Here is a 22,385-nt window from a genome sequence, read left to right as displayed (position 1 = left end):
TCTGTACATCAGAGTTGCAGATAACAGAGTGGTAGAATCATGCATGACAGAAAATAAACCCCAAAGACAAAAAGAGCTGCTTTCACAGAAAGGAAAGGTACCTGGGGATGTCCCTATGAGCCTGGGGAGGGGCAGGGGGAGCAAGAGTTTATAAAAAGCCTGTTTGCTCCCCAAAGCAGAGATTCTTTAAAGGTAATTCACTGAGTTATTCTCTAACATCCATTGTCTTCCGGAGAATCTCCAGAAACACCAGGACACTCCCCATTCATGAGATAAACATCCATTGTTGAGACTGTAGATTTGGCCTGACACTTAACTTTCAGAATTTGAAAGGGGTCAAGAGAGCTAAATAAAGCATGTGGCTCTGTACATCAGAATTACTCAGAACCAATGTTACCTTATACAGAATAATTTTTGTTACAATTTGTTGACAGCCAAACTATATTCTACCTCTGTCATCTTAACAAAACCAAAAGAAGGGTCAAGAATAAGTAACTGATAACATGCAGGCTGTTTTTTGGCACAATTCTAACTGTTACCTGAATGAACTGGTACTGAATATGCTACTGGCGGCAGCAGCTTTTTTCACTAATAAGAATAAGAATGATGTCTGTATATGGAGGGTTGGCTTAATTTTTTAGAGTTTAACTTACATTAAGCCTGGATGGGTTTATTTGGAACCTCACTAGCTTTCTTAATCCTTGGGTGATGGTACCAATTATGTAGTTGAAGTGATCATAAAAATACATGGGAAATGATTGGAGTTCCCAACTTCTATCTCTGCATCATCTGTCATTCTTTCTTCTGCCCCTGCCTTCTTTCTGTTTGGTATTCAGACAACAGTAGAAAGAAAAGCTGAGCACTACTGCTGTGGAAAGTGGGAGCAGTTTAGCCTGCAGTACTGCTTTGCTTGCCTGTCCTTCCCCCACAGAAACTCAGCCCCCTAGCCCACCCCCTCCTTGTCATTTCTCTGAAAGGATATAGAAAAGCTGTCAAGGCAGGCAGTAGCCTGTCATCCTGCTTTCCACCTCCTCTCCCAAACCTGACACCCCTGTCAGTCTCTACCACCACCACCATTATCCAGCCCCCCTAACACACACACACAAAGAACAAAAATATTTTTGTGAAAACAGAGCTGTTGTATAATTCAGCATTATTTCATTAACTGCAGCTATTCTCAGTATAGTAGTTGGGGAAGCTCTAATACAAGACCGTATGTTCCTATCACTAAAAGTCTCAATGTAGTTAATTTGGATTTGACATTTGCCAGCAGCTGTCAAGCCCCCAAACAGCTGTTAAGTAAATAAATCCTACCCTCTCTACTCTGCTGATATCAGCAGTCTCTTTTGCCAGTTTGCTATGCACATTGACTGCAGCCTACATATTAACTTTTATTTCTACTGTTGTCTGAATACCAAACAGAAAGTAAGGCATTCAGACAAAAAGGAGGGTATTTACAAAAGGAAATAGCTAGAAGACAGAGGGTATTTGGACAGTAATTACCCACAAAATCAAATACCAGGTAAAGGGGAATAGAGTAGGGGGAGGACGTGAACAGCAGAAATAATACGGTGACATGCAATCACTGAACTTCACCTCAACTGTGATTAAAAAAAAAAAAAAGTTAACACATTTCTTTAATTTCTTTAGCCTTTTTTTATTGCCATCTCCCATACCCACCCCCCTGCAGTTATCCAGGATTCTATCCAGTGACCAAGAAATTTATTGCACCAGTTGAATGAAAGAAGTCTAAATTTACTCCTACTGGTAGGGAGTTAAATCAGGACTACTGTTTCCTATTCCTTCTTTTCAATGGCTATTGGCCATCAAATAACAACTTCAAATATTTACTTTGGTATCCATTTTTAAAGTATGACTTCATTCATAAATGTAGTCTATAATTTCTAATATATTTTCTAAATAATAAGAACAAATTGAGTCTAAAAAATCTTAAACAGTTTTATTGAGCTGTAATTCACATACCATGTAATTCACCCATTTAAAGTGTTCAAGTCAGTATTTTTAGTATAATTCACAGGGTTGTACAGCAATCATCATAATCAAACTTTAGGCCATTTTCATCTCCCTAAAAGAAACTCATGCCTGTTAGCAGTCAATCCCCATTCTCCTCTTAACCCTCTTATTTCCAGCCCTAGGTAACCACTAATTTATTTTCTGTCTCTATGGATTTTCCTAATCAGGGCATTTTATGTAAATAAAATCAAACAAATATGGTCCTTTTTTTTTTACTGACTTGTTTGATTTAGCATAACATTTTCAAGGGTTATCCCCATTCTCGCATGTATCGGTATCTCATTTCTTTTTATTGTTGGGTTGTTTTATTGTTGACTATTGTCTATTGAATGGATATACTGTGTTTTATCTGTTCATCAGTTGGTGGGTATTTAGGTTGTTTCCACTTTGGGGTACTATGAATCACTCTTCTATGAACATTTTTGTACAAGTTTTTGGGTGGAATGTGTTTTTATTTTTCTTAGATATATACTTAGAAGCGGAATTGTTAGATCATAGAACAAATAGAATTCAGTCATTTTTCCTTTAAAGTTTTATGATTATCTGATGCAAACATCTAAATCTTTTTAATACAGATGTGGATGCCAACAGAGAGCTGCCACTCACACAGCCACCTTCAGCTCACTCATCTATCACCAGTGGAAGCTGCCCAGGAACCCCAGAAATGCGCAGGCGGCAGGAGGAGGCAATGCGAAGACTAGCCTCACAGGTACAATATGATTCCCAAGTTGGGGACGTGGTAGTTCCATTTTAATATCAAGGAAGCAAAGATAGGGAGATCTTTGGCAAAGTGAACAAAAATGCATAAAGGTATACCATGAGAACGTGGAGAAAAGTTTCTCTTTCTTTGCTATTCCTAGAAGAAAACTTTATCATGATGGGATCAGAACCTTAGAGTTGGAAAGACACTTAGAAATAAAGTCTTCTAGTGAATAAATAAAAAAGTCGAGAACAGACGAAGTGGGTTGGTTGGTTGGTTGGTTTTGAGACAGAGTTTTGCTCTGTTTCCCAGGCTAGAGTGCAATGGTGCAACCTCGGCTCACTGCAACCTCTGCTTCCCAGATTCAAATGATTATCGTTCCTCAGCTTCCCAAGTAGCTGTAGCTGGGACTGCAGGTGCATGCCACCATGCCAGACTAATTTTTATATTTTTAGTAGAGACGTGTTTTTGCCATGTTGGCTAGACTTCTCTCAAACCCCTTACCTCAGGTGATCCACCCGCCTCAGCTTTCCAGAGTGCTGGGATTACAGGCCTGAGCCACTGCACCCAACCAGTTGTGATATGTTTTACCCAACATGAGGGTATAAGTAATCAACAGTTTTTAATTTTTATAGCTTAAAACTCTTATACTACATTGTCCATAATATTTTTTATAAATTTGGGTTTGAAATTTCTATTTTTCTCAAAGTAAGCACATAGAAAAATAATGCTCAAAACCAGCAATTCTCTTCCTCTACCCCTCCCATCTTCTCTCCACAGGCAGCCATTTTCACCTCTTAAGGAAGTTTCTCTGATTTTCACCTCCATATTTCTAAATACTACTCATATACTGCTAAAATTTTTATTAGTTTACAAATTATCTATTGCTTCTTATTATGGATGATGGGAATTACAGCTCTTTCACCTTCCTTCTGCCCACTACCAGCCCAATACAATTATTGCATGATTTTTGGCTGAATCCATATTATAGTATTTTCATTATTAATACTATGTAAATATGTCACCCTGGAGCCAAGGCTAACATTTCCTTCTTGAACAATTTTGTTTTTCCTTGGGGTTTATGAAATGCCTCATTTTTAAATTTGCTTATTTTACTTCAAACCTTTGGCTAAGTCATTTCATAACCTGTAATGTAGCTTCATAAAACATCTCTCAATACAGTTTTCCACACTTACCAGTTACATTTTTTACCAGGGAGGCCTTTGTCCTCCATCTAGAGCCCTCCAGGGAGCTCAGTCTGGACCAGTGAAGCTCTGAAAGCTTACCACCTTGTTCTCCTGGGAGTTCCTGTCACTTGCCTTTTGTGTTTCATCTCATGTCATATTCTTTCCCAATTTTATTCTTCATTTTAGTGGAGCATATCCTCCAGTAGCTTCCTAACCAAAAATGCATAGGACATAAATTTTTTGAGACTTACTATTTCAAAAAGCATCATTATTCTATGTTCATGCTTGCTTATTTGTGTGACACTGTATTATCATTCTAGGGTAAAAATTATGTTTTCTCAGTTTTGAAGGCATTGCTCCTTCCAATATTGCTATTAAATACTCTGATACTATTCTTATTCCTAATCCTTCATATATACCTTGTTTTCTCTCCAAAAGCTTTCAAAATCTTCTTTTTATCACCCTTCTTGGATCTTTTTTGTTTATTCTGTTGGCACCTAGCAGGCTCTGGAGATATTCTTTAATTCAGAGTAATGCATTTGTATTATTTATGATAATTTCCTATATTTTCTCCTTCCACAATTCGTATTAATCAAAAGTTAGATTTCCAGCTGGGCATAGTGGCTTTTGCCTATAATCCCAGCACTTTGGGAAGCCAAGGTGGATAGATCATCTGAGGTCAGGAGTTTGAGACCAGTCTGACCAACATGGCGAAGCCCCATCTCCACAAATATATAAAAATTAGCCAGGCATGGTGACACATGCCTGTAGTCCCAGGAGGCGAAGGTTGCAGTAAGCCAAGATTATGCCACTGCACTTCAGTCTGGGCAACAGAGTGAGACTGTCCCAAAAAAAAAAAAAAATTAGATTTCCCATACTGATAGGATAGTCCTCATTTTCTTAATCTTTCTCTTCTGTTTTCTGTACTTTTGTTTTTTGGCTTTTTTTTTTTTAGTGAGCAATTTGGAAACAGAAATTCACTATTTATTCAATACATGAAAATGATCCAGCATGGTTAAACACATTACACATTTTACATTTTCTTACTGGAAGTGAAACATCCACATTTACATAATTGCCCAAAGTTATGTTGTATGTTAAGATGGAAAATTTATAATAAATATCTAAAATGCTCTATCATCATATAATGGTTTTAATGGTTCAACAATTGGGAATGATAGAGTCCTTCTATGAGCAACTTTTAGAAGAATGTCTGCTTAGAACACATTCTCATATATGAAATTAGCTTTCTAGTTGCCCAAGGATATTTATTATGTGTTTGTTTTGGTCCTAGTTTTAATATTAGAGCTATGATATAGACTTTATTAAAACACACATGCACACACACACTCTCTCCATCAAAGTTGGAACAAATTATGCTCAGTCTTATTGGTAACAAGTTCCCTTCATCCATCTTTTCAAAATTAAAGTTTATTAAAAAGGAGGATATTTAAAATTACCTGTTTTTTGGCTTTTTAATCCACCTTTGAGAGATTTTGTCAACATTACTTTCCAGTCCTTTTACAAAAAGTTTTATTTCAGCTCTCATAGTTTTAATTTCTAATAGTTATTTCTTTTTCTCCAGTGTCTCCTCTTTTTTTTAGCATCCTGTTCTTGTTTTATGGATGCAATGTATTATTTACTTAGACACTGAAAAACTGATTAGAAGCTTGTGTGTGCAGGGAGCTTAACTATAGAACATTGAGATAATCCACCTTTTTTGGAAATCCCAAAAGAAAGTCAGTATTTCTAAGATTTTTCCTGGGCTGTTCATATTCTCTAGCAAAGAATCCTCCAATCTTCTGACTGGAGGGTATATGTCTTGGATGCCAGCATTTTAGAGCTGGGCAGGAAAAGGGGGCTGGAGTTTCACTGTTCGATATCGGATATTGTTTTCAGCCCCGCACCTGATCTCTACCTTGCTCAATGTGTGGTGTCCCTAAGTCTAGATTATCTCTTGTTTATTTTCTCTAGTTCTCTTTCCTGTGGTTGTTGGGGCAGATAGTCACCTGGCTGGGCAGGGCAGGGATGGGAATCTGGGGATCTAACTTCTTCTTAAATAAACTTCAAATAAACTCTGTGTTTTCAGGTCCCTTCTTCACCCTCCTCTTCCACAGTACCTAGTGCTTCCAGTTTCTAAGCTTTGCTGAAGTTTTATAGATGATCTATAATATTGTAAGGTGCTAATTTCTTCATAAAAACACAGTCCAGCTCCAAGCCAGATGCAGCATATTTTCTCAGACACATTATTGATTATCCCAACTCATTAGTACACCCTCATCTGTTAATTGGCTTCTGCAAAGTCTGAGATTTCCCTCAATTCATTGCTAAGTCATTGTAACTTTAAAAGACCTCTCTGTTTTTTCCTAAATATCCCCTGTGTAAATGGGCTCTAGGCTCTTCTTTAGAACAGTTAGACCAAATATCTATCTTAGAAATAGACAAATGTTGAAGTGCTTCCAGCACTTTAATTATTCACTTTAGATACACATTTGGAGGACCTATAATCCAGGACTGAGGATAAATCAGTGAACAAAACAGACACAATTCCTGCTGTTACATAGCCCACATTCTCACGAGAGAAAGACAATAAACAAATAAATATGTAATATGTCAGATGGTGATAAGTGCTAAGATCACAGAGAATTAATTCTCCTCACTTTGTTACATCTTATTCTTTCTCTCATCAAGAGGAGAAGTCCCAGGATGTTCACGTTCAATATTTGGAAAATGTTACATGTCATAAGTAGGAAATTAATCACTGTTTATACTTATTTGAGGAGTGATTACATGTTAAATTTTATGATTGTGTCTTCCTTAGACAAAGCATAAATTAATCTGTTTGCACCTAGAGATGGAATACTGTTCAGCTTATACCATTGTATCAGAAGTGGCCACTTAGCTTAAAACTGAATGTTATCCCAGTTATTTTACCACGTGTTACAGTTCAGCTACACAAAAGTGTTCTGTGGAAGCATGGAGCAGAAGCCCAAAATCTTGCTTCTCACCCAAAATAAACCAGTAAGCAGAAATGATCCTTTAAATAGGATTTTCAGATTAATGTTTTGATGAGGTAGACTAATACATAAAAATTTAAAGTGTCCTTGAAAAATCTCTTAATTTGACGAATTCTTGGTGTCAATTCTTGTATATCAGTAATTATCGTTGGTATTTCATAATATTCTTGCTCTTTCCTGTGCTTCTAGTTGACTGAGAACACTGGAGAGCTTTTGTCACAACTTTAGAACTATTTTATTTATTGAGGAAATACTTTCCATTTGAAGCAACAGATTTTGGTAGGTTGGCATCTCTCGAGCGTGTCTCCACTTAACATTGCATATTTCTTCTAAAGTATAACCACAGGAGAGGGGCAGGGAGATCTCATTCAGGGCCTTTCCTGGGTATGTGAATTTAACTCCAACAGTGGTTTCTCTAGGCTTTAAATCTCTTGCACCCCTGTAGTAAAGAATTCACAAGACGAGGAGAAGTTGGCTTCCCTTTACAGGAGGCTTAATGTGTATTGTGGCTTAGTGCTATTTACGTTATATTTGCTGTATCATTTCCTATTTTTACCCTAACCCTATGAGGTACATCATTATTTCATTTTACAGGTGAAGAAACAGTTGCTTCAGTGATTAATGTTTTCAAAGTCATACTGTTAGTAAATGACCAAGCAAGGATTCAGAGTCAGTACCCTCCCCTATGAGGTGAATACTGTGGTTATCCCCATTTTACAAATGAGGAAACAGTGGCTTTGAGGTTAAATAACTGCTTGAGACTATAAGCTAGTACATGACTGAGTCAAGATTAAACTGAGGCAGGGAGTCTCCAGAGTCTTTACTACCGCTACGCAATGCTGCCTCTTTAGTGTGGCAGGAAGGATTTTAGTTTAGTGCTATTTTGGAAAATCCATCCTTCATTTAATGTGGCTTCACAGCAAGAAAATTATAATGAAGATGTACCTTTCAGTCATTTTTCTGACCTAAAATTCTTCTTCATGCAACTGGAATCTCCCAAAACATAAAGCACGTTGTCACTGACTTAGTCCTTAGATTAAGAAGCTAATATATCTGAAATGAGCTCATTAGAGAAAACAGCTAATTTTAAGACGTGTCACAGAGGTACAAAAAGCAAAGGTTTTCTTTCCTAAGGAAATTTATGTAAGAAGAAAATTAAATGTCATCCTTGCCAAGAGACAAGTTCTGTACTATACCAGGGGTTGTCAAATGATCATCGTTCGTGAAATTGTTGCAGTCACTATTAAAGCTGTCAGCCAAAGAAGTAATCATTTCAGTAATCCTATAATATTGAGCATTTTGAACATAATATGGACATGTAAGCCAGAAACACACACACACAGAAAATGAAAAACAATAATGAAGAACAAGATTTTGTTTGTATTATGGTGATTCTTTTTAAAAAATATTTACATTTAGGAGAAATGAGATCCAAATGAAACAACAAATACCCCATAGATGATGTTTATAAAATTTGTCCAGGGCTTTTCTCCTCTAAAAATTAACAGTGAAGTTTTATTGCCAGACCCAGATTTCATCTACAGTTGGGTTACTGAATATGGGAAAATGGTCTTATTGTTTATTGTTAATTTCCGTGTTGTTTTTATTTTCTACCTCTTCCACTAAAATGGGTCAGTGTTTAAATGTTCACCACTGTATCTCCAGCTCCTACACAATGCATAGCACATAAATATTTGGATGAAGAAATCCTAGTCAATTCTCTGTACTAAAACATTTGTTTTCTAAAACATTTGTTTTTGCTACTTAAAGCCATCAAATAGCTCCTCCTTTTCCTTGAATGAAATCCAAATTCCCTTCTTACAATATCACATAAATTGTAATGAAAGGACCTTTGCTTTTTCCAGGATCAGATATTTTAGACCACATAATTCTTTGTGCGGTGTGTGGGGTTGGGGGTGGGCAGGGGCAAGGCAGATGTTGTCCTGTATACTGTAGGATATTTAGAAGAAGTGTCCTTGACCTCTGTCTACTACCAGTAGTACTTCCTCAGTCCCTAATTAAGACAACCAGAAATGTCTCCAGAAATTGGCAAATGTTTCCTGGGGAGCAAAACCACTGCCAGTGGAAAACCCCTGCCATGCCCTGTCTTCCACCATTCCCCACTCACTTAAGCACTAGCCACACTAAAATCGATTTCAGTTCCTTGAAAGCAAAAAGCAATGTCTTGCCTTAGGGCCTTTGCACATACTATTTTCCCCTGCCTGGAAAACTACCACACCTTGGTTCACCCCTTGTCCTTCTTTATGTCTCAGCTTAAATATTGCTTCTTCTAAGAAGCTTTTTCTGGCTCTCCTAAATTACCTTAAGGTACCAGCTGTGTGTTGCCCCTAGCACCCTATATTTCCTCTCTGCCGTACTTATGCTATTGTTACTACTTGTTTAATTACCTCTGTTTCCTACTAAACTGTGGAGGACAGACAGGGGTCATAGCTATATTGCTCATTTTTATAGCTCCAGAACCTAGTACAGTGCCTGGCATACAATGGAAGTTCAGTTAATATTTGTGAATGAATGAAAATGTTAGTATTTTCCATTAGGAAATCTTGGAGCATTCAGCTGGGTGCTTATACATAATAGTGGTTCCCAGCCAATTTATAAGGTTAAATCAGAATCAGATTCATGTGTCCCAGGAATGAATCTTGTTAGAGAATATGGAATTCCACCAATCCTCTGAGACAGAGTTTCATAAACTGTCAATTGAATGTACTTAGACTGTTTACATTGTGCCATTACTGCATTTCTAGGAATTCCAGATGAACTAAATAAGCCACTTTTCTTTAAAATTTGTATTTGGTATCGGCCCTAACCTCCTTTGGCTCAAGTAATCAGTAATCTATAATTGAATAGTAACAGTCTGCAGGATACAGCTATTTAGATATAGAATTATCACAAAGGTAAACATTACCCTGAACTCAGCTACAGCTAATTAAACAGCAGGGCTCTCTGACTACCAGCCATTGACGCATACTATAAAGCCTAAATCAAAACGTGAATAGTCAATAGACAAGTGGAATAGAATAAAAAGTTCAGAATTAGACCCAAGGACATGTGGACACTTAGTGTATGACAAAAGTGGTATTTCAGATCATTGGGTTAAAGGTGGATTTTTTAATTAAATGGGCTGAGACAACTAAATAACCATATAGATAACTCATATCTCACACCACGCACAAGAATAAACAAATGGATTAAGAATCTAAATATTTTAAAATGAAACCATGCAACTAATGGAAGAAAACTTAGTAACTTTCTCTTTAACTTTGGTGAAGGGAAAGGCTTTCTAAAATCTAAAGCTAGAGGAATAGAAAAGATTGACAAATATGGCCACATAAAAAATTTTACCATCCTGGGCAACATAGTGAGACCCTGTTTCTACCACTAAAAAAAAAAAAAAAAATTAACTGAGTGTAATGGCACATGCCTGTAGTCTCAGCTACTCAGGAGGCTGAGGTGGAAGGATTCTTTGAGTCCAAGAGGCTTGGGCTGCAGTGAGTCACAATCGTACCACTGCACTCCAGCCTGGGTGATAGAGTGAGACTCTGTCTCAAAAAATAAAAAAAAAAACTTTTAATGTTGCATGACCAAAAAAATACCAGAAACAAAGTCAAAAAACAGCTGATAAACTGAGAGAAAATATTGACAAAATACCTCAAAAGTATAGGCAACAAAACGAAAAACAGACAAATGGGATGGCATCTAAACTGAAAACCTTTTGCACAGCAAAAGAAACAATTAACAAAGTGAGGAGACAATTCATGGAATGGAAGAAAGTCTTTGCAAACCATACATCTGATAGGAAGTTACTATTCAAAATATAAAAGGAACTCAGAACAATTCAATGGCAAGAAAACAACCTGATGAAAAAATGGGCAAAGGACCTGAATAGACATTTCTCAAAAGAAAGCATACAAATGGCCAACAGGTGCATGAAAAAATACTCAGCATAACTAATCATTAGGAAAATGCAAATTAAAACCACAGTGAGATATCATCTCACACCAATTAGAATGGCTTTTACTAAAAAGATGAAAGATAAGTGTTGGCAAAGATGTAGAGAAAAGGACGTTCTTTACTTTGTTGGTGGGAATGTAAATTAGTATAGCCATTATGGAAAATAGCATGGAGGTTCCTCAGAAAACTTAAAATAGAACCATCATATGATCCAGTAATCCTGCTTCTAGGTATATATCCAAAGAAACCGAAATAAATGTCAAAGGGATATCCACACTCCCATATTCATTCTAGCATTATTCACAGTAGCCAAGATATGGAAACAAGCTGAATGTTTTTTTTAAATGTGTTATTTTTTAAAAATCAGTTTGGAAATTTCTCAAAGTACTTAAAACACAGTTACCATTCAACCCAGCAATCCCATTACTGGGTATATACCCAAAGAAATATAAATTGTTCTGTACATAAATATAAAGACATGTATACATGTGTTATTGCAGCACTTTTCACAATAGCAAAGCCATGAAATCAACCCAAATGCCCATCAGTGATGGCCTGGATAAAGAAAATGTGGTACATATACACCATGGAATACTGTGTAGCCATAAAAAAAGAATGAAATCATTCATGTCCTTTGCAGCAACATGGATGCAGCCAGAGGCCCTCATCCTTAGCAAATTGCTGCAGGAACACAAAACCAAATACTGCATGTTCTTACTAATAAACGAGAGCTAAGCACTGAGTACACATGGACACGAAGAAGAGAACAACAGACACCAGGGCTTACTTGAGGGTGGAGAGTAGGAGGAAAGTGAGGATCAAGAAACTACCTATCAGATACTATGCTCACTCTGTGGGTGACAGTCATTTGTACACCAAAGCCCACACAATTTACCCATGGAACAAACCTGACCATGTACTCCCTGAACCTAAAATAAAAGTTGGAAGAAAAACTAACAGAATTTTAAAACATGGTGTGTGTGTGGGTGTGTGTGTGTGTGTGTGTGTGTGTGTGTGTGTGTGTGTGTATTGTGTCTGTGTGTCTGTATCATGGAATGCTACTTAGCCTTTAAAAAGAAGGAAATCCTGTTCTTTGCAAGAACATGGATAAAACTAGAGGACATTATGTGAAGTTAAGCCAGAAACAGAAAGACAAATACTGCATGATCTTTCTTATATGTGGAATCTGAGAAAGTTAAACTCATAGAAGTAGATAGTAGAAAGATAGCAGAGACTGGGAGTGTGAAGAAGGATGGGAGAAGTTGTTGATCAAAGGGTGCAGATTTTTAGATAGATAGGGGGAATAAGTTTTAAGATATGTTACAAAGCAGGATAACTACAATATATTTCAAAGTAACTAACTTTTAAATGTTTCACCATAAAAGATGATAGATTAGGGAGGTGATACATGTTAATTAGCTTGATTTCATCATACTACATTGTATACATATATCAAAACATCACATTTTGCCCCATAAATGGATTCAATTATGATTAGTCAAACATAATTTAAAAACCTACCACTTGTCAACTTTTAGCATAGTATCAAAGAAAAATATCCACCTTCCCTTCTCCAACATATGACTGGCCCTTTCCTCTTGAATTGAGAACAGTTTCTTGCAGCATACTGAATGCAGAGGCAGATTTGGGAGTCTATTGCAAAAATGTAAAACAGTGCCACTTTCTGAAATGTTTCTTTTGAAAATAGTTCCTTTCATGAAATATATTCTTAGATGTCAGCATGTAATAGGTTTATTTTTTTAATGAATCAATAGAAATTTTAAAATATGTATGTAGCATATACTACAGATAAAGAGTTAATATTTATTCTATTAGAAGAACTCCTAAAAATTGAGGAAAAACGGACCAAACCATGATGGAAAAGTGGGAAAAAGATATAAACAGACAATTCACAAAAAAAGAGATTAAAATGGCCCTGAAACATTTTGAAAACATGTTCAAACTCACAACTAAAGAAATGCAGATTAAATACTGAGATACTGGTTTTTTACCTTTCAACTAGAAAAAATTTTAAAACATGGCAACAACATTCTGTTGCCAAGGCTGTGGGAAAACAGTGTCTCCTACTGGAGCAAGCCTACGAACACCAGTTTTCTGACAGCATGTGTACACTTCATGTCTCCATGTCATATTTGTTAATGCTTGTGATATTTCAAACGTTTTAATTATTATTATATTTGTTATATTTGATGTTACTATTGTAATTGGTTTGAGACACCATGAAGACAGCAAATTTAATAAATGTTTTATGTGTTCTGATAACTCTACAGACCAGCCATTCCCCCATCTCTCTGTCTCCTTGGGCCTCCCTATTCTCTGAGACACAATATTGAAAGTAGGCCAGTGAATAACACCATAATGGCCTCTAAGCATTCAAGTGAAAAGAAGAACCACACATCTCTCACTTAAATCAAAAGCTAGAAATGATTAAACTTAGTAAGAAGGCATGTCAAAAACCCAAAATAGGCTGAAAGCTAGGCCTTTGCACCAAACAGGTAACCAAGTTTTGAGTATAAAGGAAAGGTTCTTGAATGAAATTAAAAGTGCTACTTCAGTGAACACAAAGCAAAACAAGAAAGCAAAACAAGCTTTTTGCTGATATGGAGAAAATTGTAGTGGTCTAGTTAGAAAATCAAACCAACCACAAAATTTTCTATACGCCAAAGCTTAATCCAGAGTAAGGCCCTAACTCTCTTCAATTCTGTGAAGCCTGAGAGAGGTGAGGAAACTTCAGAAAAAGAGTTTGAAGGTTAACAGGTTGTTGGTTCCTGAGGTTTAAGGAAAGAAGCCATCTCCATAACATAAACGTGCAAGACGAAGCAGTAAGTGCTGATAGAGAAGCTGCAGCAAGTTATCCAGAAGATGTAGCTGAGATAATTGCGGAAGGTGGCTACCTTAAAACAATAGATTTTCCTTTTTTCTTCATTGTTTTACTTTACATCTTTATTACACATTTTTCTAACACTTTATTTTTTTAATTATTCAAGATTATAATTTGCATGACAGTAAACAGTGGTTTCATGGGTTCTAAGTTTCTTAAAAGTGACCATAGCAATTTAAAATACAAGTCATCTTTTCGATTTGCAGCACCTGACTTAGAGTTTAAATTCATCTAATGCAGTCATTAAAAGTGTTCCTTCTTTTGTGAGAGAGATATGTTTTAATTGGTATTTTCCAGACTCTCTATTAAACATGAGTGTATATTATTTTTATTGGTTAGCAGAATTTTACTTACATAATTCATAGAAGAACAAGAGCCTCTAGCCTTTCTGAATGGACTTCAACTGAGAACAGTGATGATAATAAATATCTAAAATGTAGGCCGGATGTGGTACCTCACACCTGTAATCCTAGCACTTGGGGAGGCCAAGGTGAGTGGATAACCTGAGGTCAGGAGCTTCAGACCAGCCTGGTCAACATGGTGAAACCCCATCTTTACTAAAAATATGAGAATTAGCTGGTCATGCCTGTAATTCCAGCTACTTGGGAGGCTGAGGCAGTAGAGTTGCTGGAACCCAGGAGGCAGAAGTGGCAGTGAGCCAAGATGGTGCCATTGCACTCCAGCCTGGTCAATGAGAGTGAAACTCCATCCCAAATAATAATAATAATAATAATAATAATAATAATAATAATGTATCTGGGGTCTCCCCCAACTTGACATTGCCAAATGTGTTTCCAGATATTCTTAGAAAATACGGTTTTTAAACACATGCATAATATTTTACCTCATGATGCATTATCACTTCTTTAACCATTTCCCAATTGTTTATATTATTTGCAATTTTTTGATATTATAAATAACATTGTGATGAACACCTTCCTTCATAAGTTTATTGCAAGGCTGATTATTTCTTTAGAATGATGTCAAAGAAGTGGCTTACTAGTTCAAACAGTACAAATGGTCTTAAGGCTTTTAGTATACTTTAACAAATAATTTCCAGAATAGCTTGAACAGTATGTTATTGTGCCCAAAAGTGGACTTGATACCGGGAAGCAAATTCAACCACAAATCTATTAGATTCTCACCCATCTCTAAACTATCACATCAAAGAAGCAAGGAGACATTACATATGAGGAAGCCAAATTCAAATTCTTTTTAAAAATCACTCAGCATTAGATCAGTAAAATAATCAACAGAAATCCTTCCAGCAAAAAATCTACTGGGTTTTTAAAAAAAAAAAAAAAAAATTAAGTAAAAAGACAGAAAGGAAAAAGTCAGTAACAAATGACCAAAATTTTTTATTTGACTAAATTCTGTTTCATGCATAAGCATGACAGCCTCTCCTATTTATTTGACTTTGGCAATAAAAAACCAAACAGCCTTGTACAGAACAGTGAAAATGCTAGGAATGAATGCAGTCTACAGTTTTACTGTAAGATAAGAGTGTGTGTGTGTGTATTTATTTATTGAACAGGCTTCTCTCCCTTTGACGGTATCAACTCTCATTTCTGGCCATTAAATACAGACATATTTTTAAAACTACTTCTTTAAGATCTTTGATGTTGATGCTGTCATCATCCATCTCTGGCTGTTTTTTTCTGAATGACATCAATTATGTCATTTGTAGGGTCTTCCTGAATAATTTCATCCTCCCCTGTTACTGAGGTACCACAGAATTATTGAGCAAAAAAATCTTTGTGCTGCTTTAAGATCAATTTCAAAAGTTGCAAGGCCACACGCTGTTTTTACGTGTTTCTTCTTTGCTCTGGCAGTTTTGGCTATAATAACCTCTTATGGTACAGTCTTCTGTTTTCTTTTATTTGACCCCTTCCACTTCTCTTCTGCTTTTTCTTCTCTCCTTGCCCTGCTCTTCCGTGACTCTTACTAATTCCAGCTTCTTGATTGGGTGAATTTTCTACAGTAAGTTTTTCAAATTCATTTGGAAAATCCTTCTCTCTATCCATTGTTTACATTTAGCAACATCAGGCATATATTCAGAGTACCCTGTTGGTAATGAACAGACTCCGCAATAAAGGACTCAAAGTGAGTAATCAGCATGTAACTTGGCGCAGTTCCTTGGGTATCCTTTGCAGTCAGCCCCACTGGATTCAGAAGTGCCAGCAGCCATTTCACAAACCCAGGTGGTCACATAGGCCCCACTGCCTCAACTACTACCACTGTGGCCAGTTGAACTGACACACACAACTCATCTTCCCTGGCCAGGGCCACCCGAGAGCAACAATAGATTTTCAGTGTAGACAAAATAGCCTTCTGTGGGAAGCTGGTGCCATCTAGGACTTTTATAGCTAGAGAGAAGTCAGTGCCTGCCTTGAGAGCTTCAAAAGACAGACTGACTCTTGTTAGGGACTAATGTAGCTGCTGACTTTCAGTTAAAGCCAGTGCTCATTTATCATTCCAAAAATTCTAGGGCCCTTAAGAATGATGCTAAATCTACTCTACTTGTGCTCCATAAATGAAGCAACAAGGCCTGGATGATGGCACATCTGTTTACAGCAAGGTTTACTGAATGTTTTAAGCCACTGTTGAGATCTACACAGAAAAAAAAGATAACTTTCAAAATACTACTGCTCACGGACAATACATCTAGTCACCTAAGAGCTCTGATAGTGATATACAAGGAGATTATTGTTGTCATGCCTGCTAACACAACATTCTTTAGCCCATGGATCAAGGAGTAATTTTGACTTTTAAGTCTTATAATTTAAGAAATACATTTCATAAGGCTAGAACTGCCATAGATAGTGATTATTCTAATGGAGCTGGGCAAATTAAATTGAAAAGGATTTTCAAGATTTTCATCTGGAAAGGATGCATCATTCTAGATGCCATAAAGAACATTTGTGATTCATAGGAGGTCAATATCAACATTACTAGGAGTTTGGAAGAAATTGATTTCAACCATCATGGATGACCTCAAGAGGTTCAAGACTTCAGTGGAGGAAGTAACTGCAGATATGCCCGAAGTAGTAAGAGAACTAGAATTATAAATGGAGCCTGAAAATGTGACCTGAATTGCTGTAATCTCATGACAGAACTTGAATGGATATGGAGTTGCTTCCTATGGAAGAGCAAAGAAAGTGGTTTCTTAAGATGGAATCTATACTTGGTGAAGATGCTGTGAGCATTGTAAAAATAACGATAAAGGATTTATAATATATACTTCGTTGATAAAGTAGTGCCAGGGTTCGAGAGGATTGACTCCAATTTTGAAAGCAGTTCTGTGGATAAAATGCTATCAAAGAGTATCACATACTACAGAGAAATCTTTCATGAAAGGAAGAGTCAATTAATGCAGCAAAGTTTATTGTTGTATTATTTTAAGCAATTGCCGCAGTCACCCCCAGCAATCATCACCCTAATCTGTCAGCAGCCATCAGTATCGAGACGAGAACCCACACACACATACACACACACAAGCAAAAAGATTATGACTCACTGGAGGCTCATGTGATCATTAGCATTTTTAACAATAAAGTATTTTTAAATGTACCTTGGGTTTTTTTAGACGATACTGTTGCACACTTAATAGATTATAGTGTAAACATAACTTTTATTTGCACAGGGAAACCAAAAAAATTGAGTGACTCACCTCATTGCACTGTTCTATTGTGGTGGTCTGGAACAAAACCCGCAGTATCTCTGAGGTACACCTTTATACATACTTGTATTTCTTAGCTCCATTCAGTGAGAGCCCTAAAGCGTGACACCTCAGTAACAATAATCACAAGTGGCGCCCAGATCTTTTTTCTAAATGTCATTCTTCAATAAAAAGAACAGAGGCTTTTTGGAGAAGTAGATGATCCCAGAGGCAGGGAAAATACAAAATAAGTCCAGAACATCTTGTGGTGCCAAAAATCAAGAACTTGCTCAAAAAAAAAAAAAAGATAAGAGGCTTACTGAAATAATACAGCAGTCAACCTGAAGGAGAACTAGTGACTAAAGCTGGAACAAATTGAGCAACAAAATCAATATAGTATTGAATTATAACTGACAGGATAAAATTAGCCCATACTTACACAAAACAATAATAAACAAATAAATGGGAGATAAGGGAAGAACTCTTTCTTCCAATAGGATTCTAATTAATAAATGTAGAAAGAAAGAAAGGAATAGGAAATTATTAGGCAAACACCACAGTAATTACTGCTGCAGACAAGACCCACTGATAGATACTAAAATTAATGGGCAAAAGTTTGAGGAGAAAAAGGATTTGCATATCCTCAAAAGTATCTCCCTTAAGATGTTTATTAACTACAAAGGGAAAGATGACAGCAGAAGAACCTAGCAGAACCTTAACAAAGTGATCAAGGGCAACATTACCAGTTGTGTTAGGCCATTATTGCCTTGCTGTAAAGAAATACCTGAGACTGGGTAATTTCTAAAGAAAAGAGGTTTGATTGAAATAGTCCTGCAAGCTGTTTGATGATGGCACTGGCATCTATCCAGCTTCTGAGGAAGCCTTGGGGAGCTTTCACTCATGGTGGAAGGTAAGGTGCTAGCAGGCACATCACATGGCCAGAGCAGAAGGTGGGTTGGGGAGGTGCTACACACTTTTAAATGACCAAATCTTGTGAGAATTCACTCACTGTGGTGAGGACAGCACCAAGCCTTGAAAGATCTGCCCACACGACTCAAACATCTCTCTCCAGGACCTCCCTCCAATATTGGGAATTACATTTCAACATGAGATTTGAGCAGAGACAAGTACCCAAATGATATCACCAGTAAAAAACATGTTACCATCATAAACCCTGTGTTATGATCCACGAAGAGGGATACAACACAGTTTTTCTGGTATTCTTCACAAAAACCCTCAGTTACATCATGAGAAAACATCAAACCAAAATTGAGAGTCATTCAACAAAATAAGTCATCAGTATCCTTCAAAAGTGTCAAGGTGGTGGGGCTCGGTGGCTCACTCCTGTAATCCCAGGACTTCAGAAGACTGAGGCAGGTGGATCACGAGGTCAGGAGTTTGAGACCAACCTGGCCAACATGGTGAAACCCTGTCTCTACTAAAACTACAAAAAAATTATGTGTGGTGGTGTACGCCTATAATCCCAGCTACTCAGGAGGCTGAGGCAGGAGAATCGCGTGAACCCAGGAGGCAGAGGTTGCAGTGAGCTGAGATTGCATCATTGCACTCCAGCCCAGGCAATAGTGCGAGACTCCATCTCAAAAAAAAAAAAAAAAAAGTGTCAAGGTAATAGAAGACAAAGACTAAGGATCTCTTACAGACTCCAGAAGACTAAAGAGAAATAACCAAATACAGTATGAGGTCCTGGATAGAATCCAGGAACAAGAAAAGACATAGTGGAAAAACTGTACAATTTGAGTAATGTCTGTAGGTAATAGTATTGCCAATGTTAATTTCCCGGTTTTGATAATTTTGCTATTGTTATATAAGATGTTAATAATAAGAGAAGCTGGATAAGAGATAAATAGAAACTCTGTGTACTACTTTTGCAACATTTCTGTAAGTCTAAAGTTAGTTGAAAGTAAAAAGTTAAAAAATAAAAGTCCTACTGCCAAAATATGTATATGTGGTAGGGCTCCAAGCTGGAAAATTACTGAGGCAGAACTCCAGTCTGGGGTCTATTTTTAGCTTCTAGTCCCAGTATGAGGATTAGAGTCAGAATTAAGGGACTAAGAGAAAAGGAAGAGAGAGTTGTTATTTATGGTGAGTCATCAAGTCCCAAAACTATTAAAAATCAAACTTTAGAGTTGGAAGGGCTGTGTTGATTAGGAAATCAGTCAGGTGGTAGTGAGGAAGAAGACATTCACAAGGAGTGATGAAAAGGAGACGTGGAGTCACCGTGTGACAGTTGACCTGGGGAAGGGCAGTCACAATATTAGTTTAAATGATACAAATGCCAGTCAGTATGGAAACTAGAATTTTATGTCCAGACAAACTTTGGATATTCACAGCTGTCTTCTCTTTATGTGAGATTAGCTTAATTCTGTCACCAGTCCTTCATTTGAAGTAGAAAATGGTCTATGGAGAGTGCAGGCCTGTGACTTAACACAACTGTGACATTTTTGCTGCCACTCATTTCCTTTGATGAAGTTTATGACTAGTTTTATCATTTTTTTATACACAGCATTAAATCAAGAGATTTTATACACAAGGCTGTTATTGACCTCCAGTCTTTTCTTTCTGTATATAGCCCACAGGTCTGCACTTTTCTTTCTTCCCTCACAAGAGTCACCTAAAACTTACTACCTGTCTTCCTCCAAAGAAACAATGGAGCTCTTCTCATATCAGATATGCTGTGGATGAAATTGTTTTAGTAAAAGCTTAGGAATTTAATGGAAGGAAAACTTGAAAAAAATAATGTAAGAAAGACATAGCTAAAAAAATGAAATTTAAACAAGTTATTTTGAGAGATAAGAATTTACCAAGGAGAAAGGTTTCATAAATCATTATTATGGGTGGACTAATCCTGAACCATTCCCCAGGAGTTGTAATAATAGCAACTGTGTATGGCTGGGCATGATGACTTTGTCAAAGGTGCTGAAGTGATCTAGTATCTGTTCCTGAGCACTGGTACTAATGAGAAACTGAAGGAAAAAAATGGCATTTTCAGGCTTGTTTTCTATTTTTATACACAGGGAAAGTTATAGACAATATTAGAAAATTTAGAGGAAGTAACATGTTTTTGACAGATTATATGTATATATATCTACTATGTAGCTACTTTAAAATGTCTAGTAAATAATCTATTTTGAGACACAGTGCAAATCTAATGAAGATGTTGCCTGAATTCTGCAAAGGCATTAAGACTTTATATTTGGAATGCCAAGAAAGATCTAAAATTAAAAGAAAGAGAGGCAGCCACAGAAGGTGCAACTTTATTTTTAATATTCTTAGTTAAATTTTCTACCTCATGCCTTTGTGGATATCATATTTTTTACTACAATTCTAAGTGGTTATTGCTGTAATCAAAAATGTTACTAATTTTTACAAGATCTTGTACCAAAAATCTTGAACTCTGTTAATTCTAATAGCTTGCTTTTCTCTGTATAGATAACTATACATTTTAATAATAGAAACTATCCCTTCCATTTAAGTCCCTGCTCTTATTTCTTTTCTTTTTCTTTATAGTGCCACCCAGAATCTCTCATATTATGTTGGAGAATAGTGGTGAAACTGGGTGTCTTTGGCTTCTTTCCAGTCTTTCTTTTTTCTTTTTTTTTTTTTTTTTAACTTTTATTTTAGGGTCAGAGGCACATGTGCAGGTTTGTTATATAGGTAAACTTGTGTCACAGGGATTTGTTATACAGAGTATTTCATCACCCAGGTATTAAGCCTAGTACTCATTAATGTTATTTTTCCTGATCCTCTCCCCCCTCCCACCCTCCACCCTCTAGTAGGCCTCAGTTTGTGTTTTTCCTCTCTATGTGTCCATGTGTTCTCATTTTTTGCTCCCACTTTCAAGTGAGAACATGCAGTATTTGGCTTTCTGTTCTTGCATTAGTTTGCTAAAGATAATGGCCTCCAGTTCTATCCATGTTCCTGCAGAGGACATGATCTCATTCTTTTTTATAGCTGCATATAGTATTCTGTGGTGTATATGTGCCACATTTTTTTTTATCCAGTCTGCCATTGATTGGCATTGAGGTTGATTCCATGTCTTTGCTATTGAGAATAGTGCTGCAATGAACATACATGTGCATGTGTCTTTATGATAGAACGATTTGTATTTCTTTGAGTGTTTATCCAGTAATGGGACTGCTGAGTTGAATGGTAGTTCTGTTTTTAGGTCTTTGAGGAATCACTATACTTTTCAATAGTGATTGAACTAATTTACACTCCCACCAATAGTGCATAAGCGTTCCTTTTGATCCACAACCTCGCCAGCACAGAAGGTGCAACTTCAGCATTGTCTGTTGTTAGATGAAACCTTTAGCCAAGAGCACAGATGTTTTTTTTAAATGAAATCAGGAAAAGAATCCTGTTTCTAAATATCACAATTTTTATCTTTAAAATGATGTCTTCTTATTTTAGGATGTTACAGTTGATTTTTCTCAGCTGTGCTTAGCCTCAACATGTGGAATCAATTGAAGTGAAATATGATGAAAGTTTATATTGATTTAGAGGTTTCCTATTTGCATTTTATCAAGTGGAGATTTGTACCCATGTAGACATAACCACTGGCATTCACTTTTCTTTGAAAGGACAGATCAATTGCTGACAAGTTTTCTGTTTAGGTTCCTTAAATTATATTTAAGATAGGTAAAATAAAATAGGTAAAATAACCACCAATCTATCAGAAGAAAAGAGTGGAGGATTTTCGAAATACAACCTCCGATTTCCAGTTTCCATATTGTGCGCAGACTTCATTGCTTCACTCACAAGCAATTCCTATCTTCAGCTTTATGTATTTAGTAACATTTCCTGTGTTGTTTGGGGGTTATTTTATGTTTAATGAGAAGGATTTCAGGTGTTTAAAATATATTGACATTTCCAACATGTTAAAAGAGCTAGGAAG

General features: G+C 36.6%; 1 protein-coding gene and 1 pseudogene across 9 annotated transcripts in view; one reads left to right on the top strand and one right to left on the bottom strand.

The window, feature by feature from the left end:
- The window catches only part of TANC2 (tetratricopeptide repeat, ankyrin repeat and coiled-coil containing 2), a 435,131-nt gene that overhangs the window by 324,998 nt on the left and 87,748 nt on the right, over positions 1-22,385 (top strand). For all 9 annotated transcript variants that reach the window (XM_032266054.1, XM_032266053.1, XM_032266051.1 and 6 more), the window contains one exon: positions 2,610-2,743. In XM_032266054.1, coding sequence (XP_032121945.1) covers positions 2,610-2,743 — 134 coding nt within the window. The remainder of the gene's footprint in view (positions 1-2,609; positions 2,744-22,385) is intronic.
- On the bottom strand, positions 14,927-16,006 carry LOC116541674 (annotated as a pseudogene).

This window comes from Sapajus apella, unplaced genomic scaffold (genome assembly GCF_009761245.1).
Source record: "Sapajus apella isolate SASKATOON/1434 unplaced genomic scaffold, GSC_monkey_1.0 scaffold153, whole genome shotgun sequence".
Taxonomy (NCBI): domain Eukaryota; kingdom Metazoa; phylum Chordata; class Mammalia; order Primates; family Cebidae; genus Sapajus; species Sapajus apella.
This window is presented reverse-complemented; position numbering and strand designations above follow the sequence as displayed.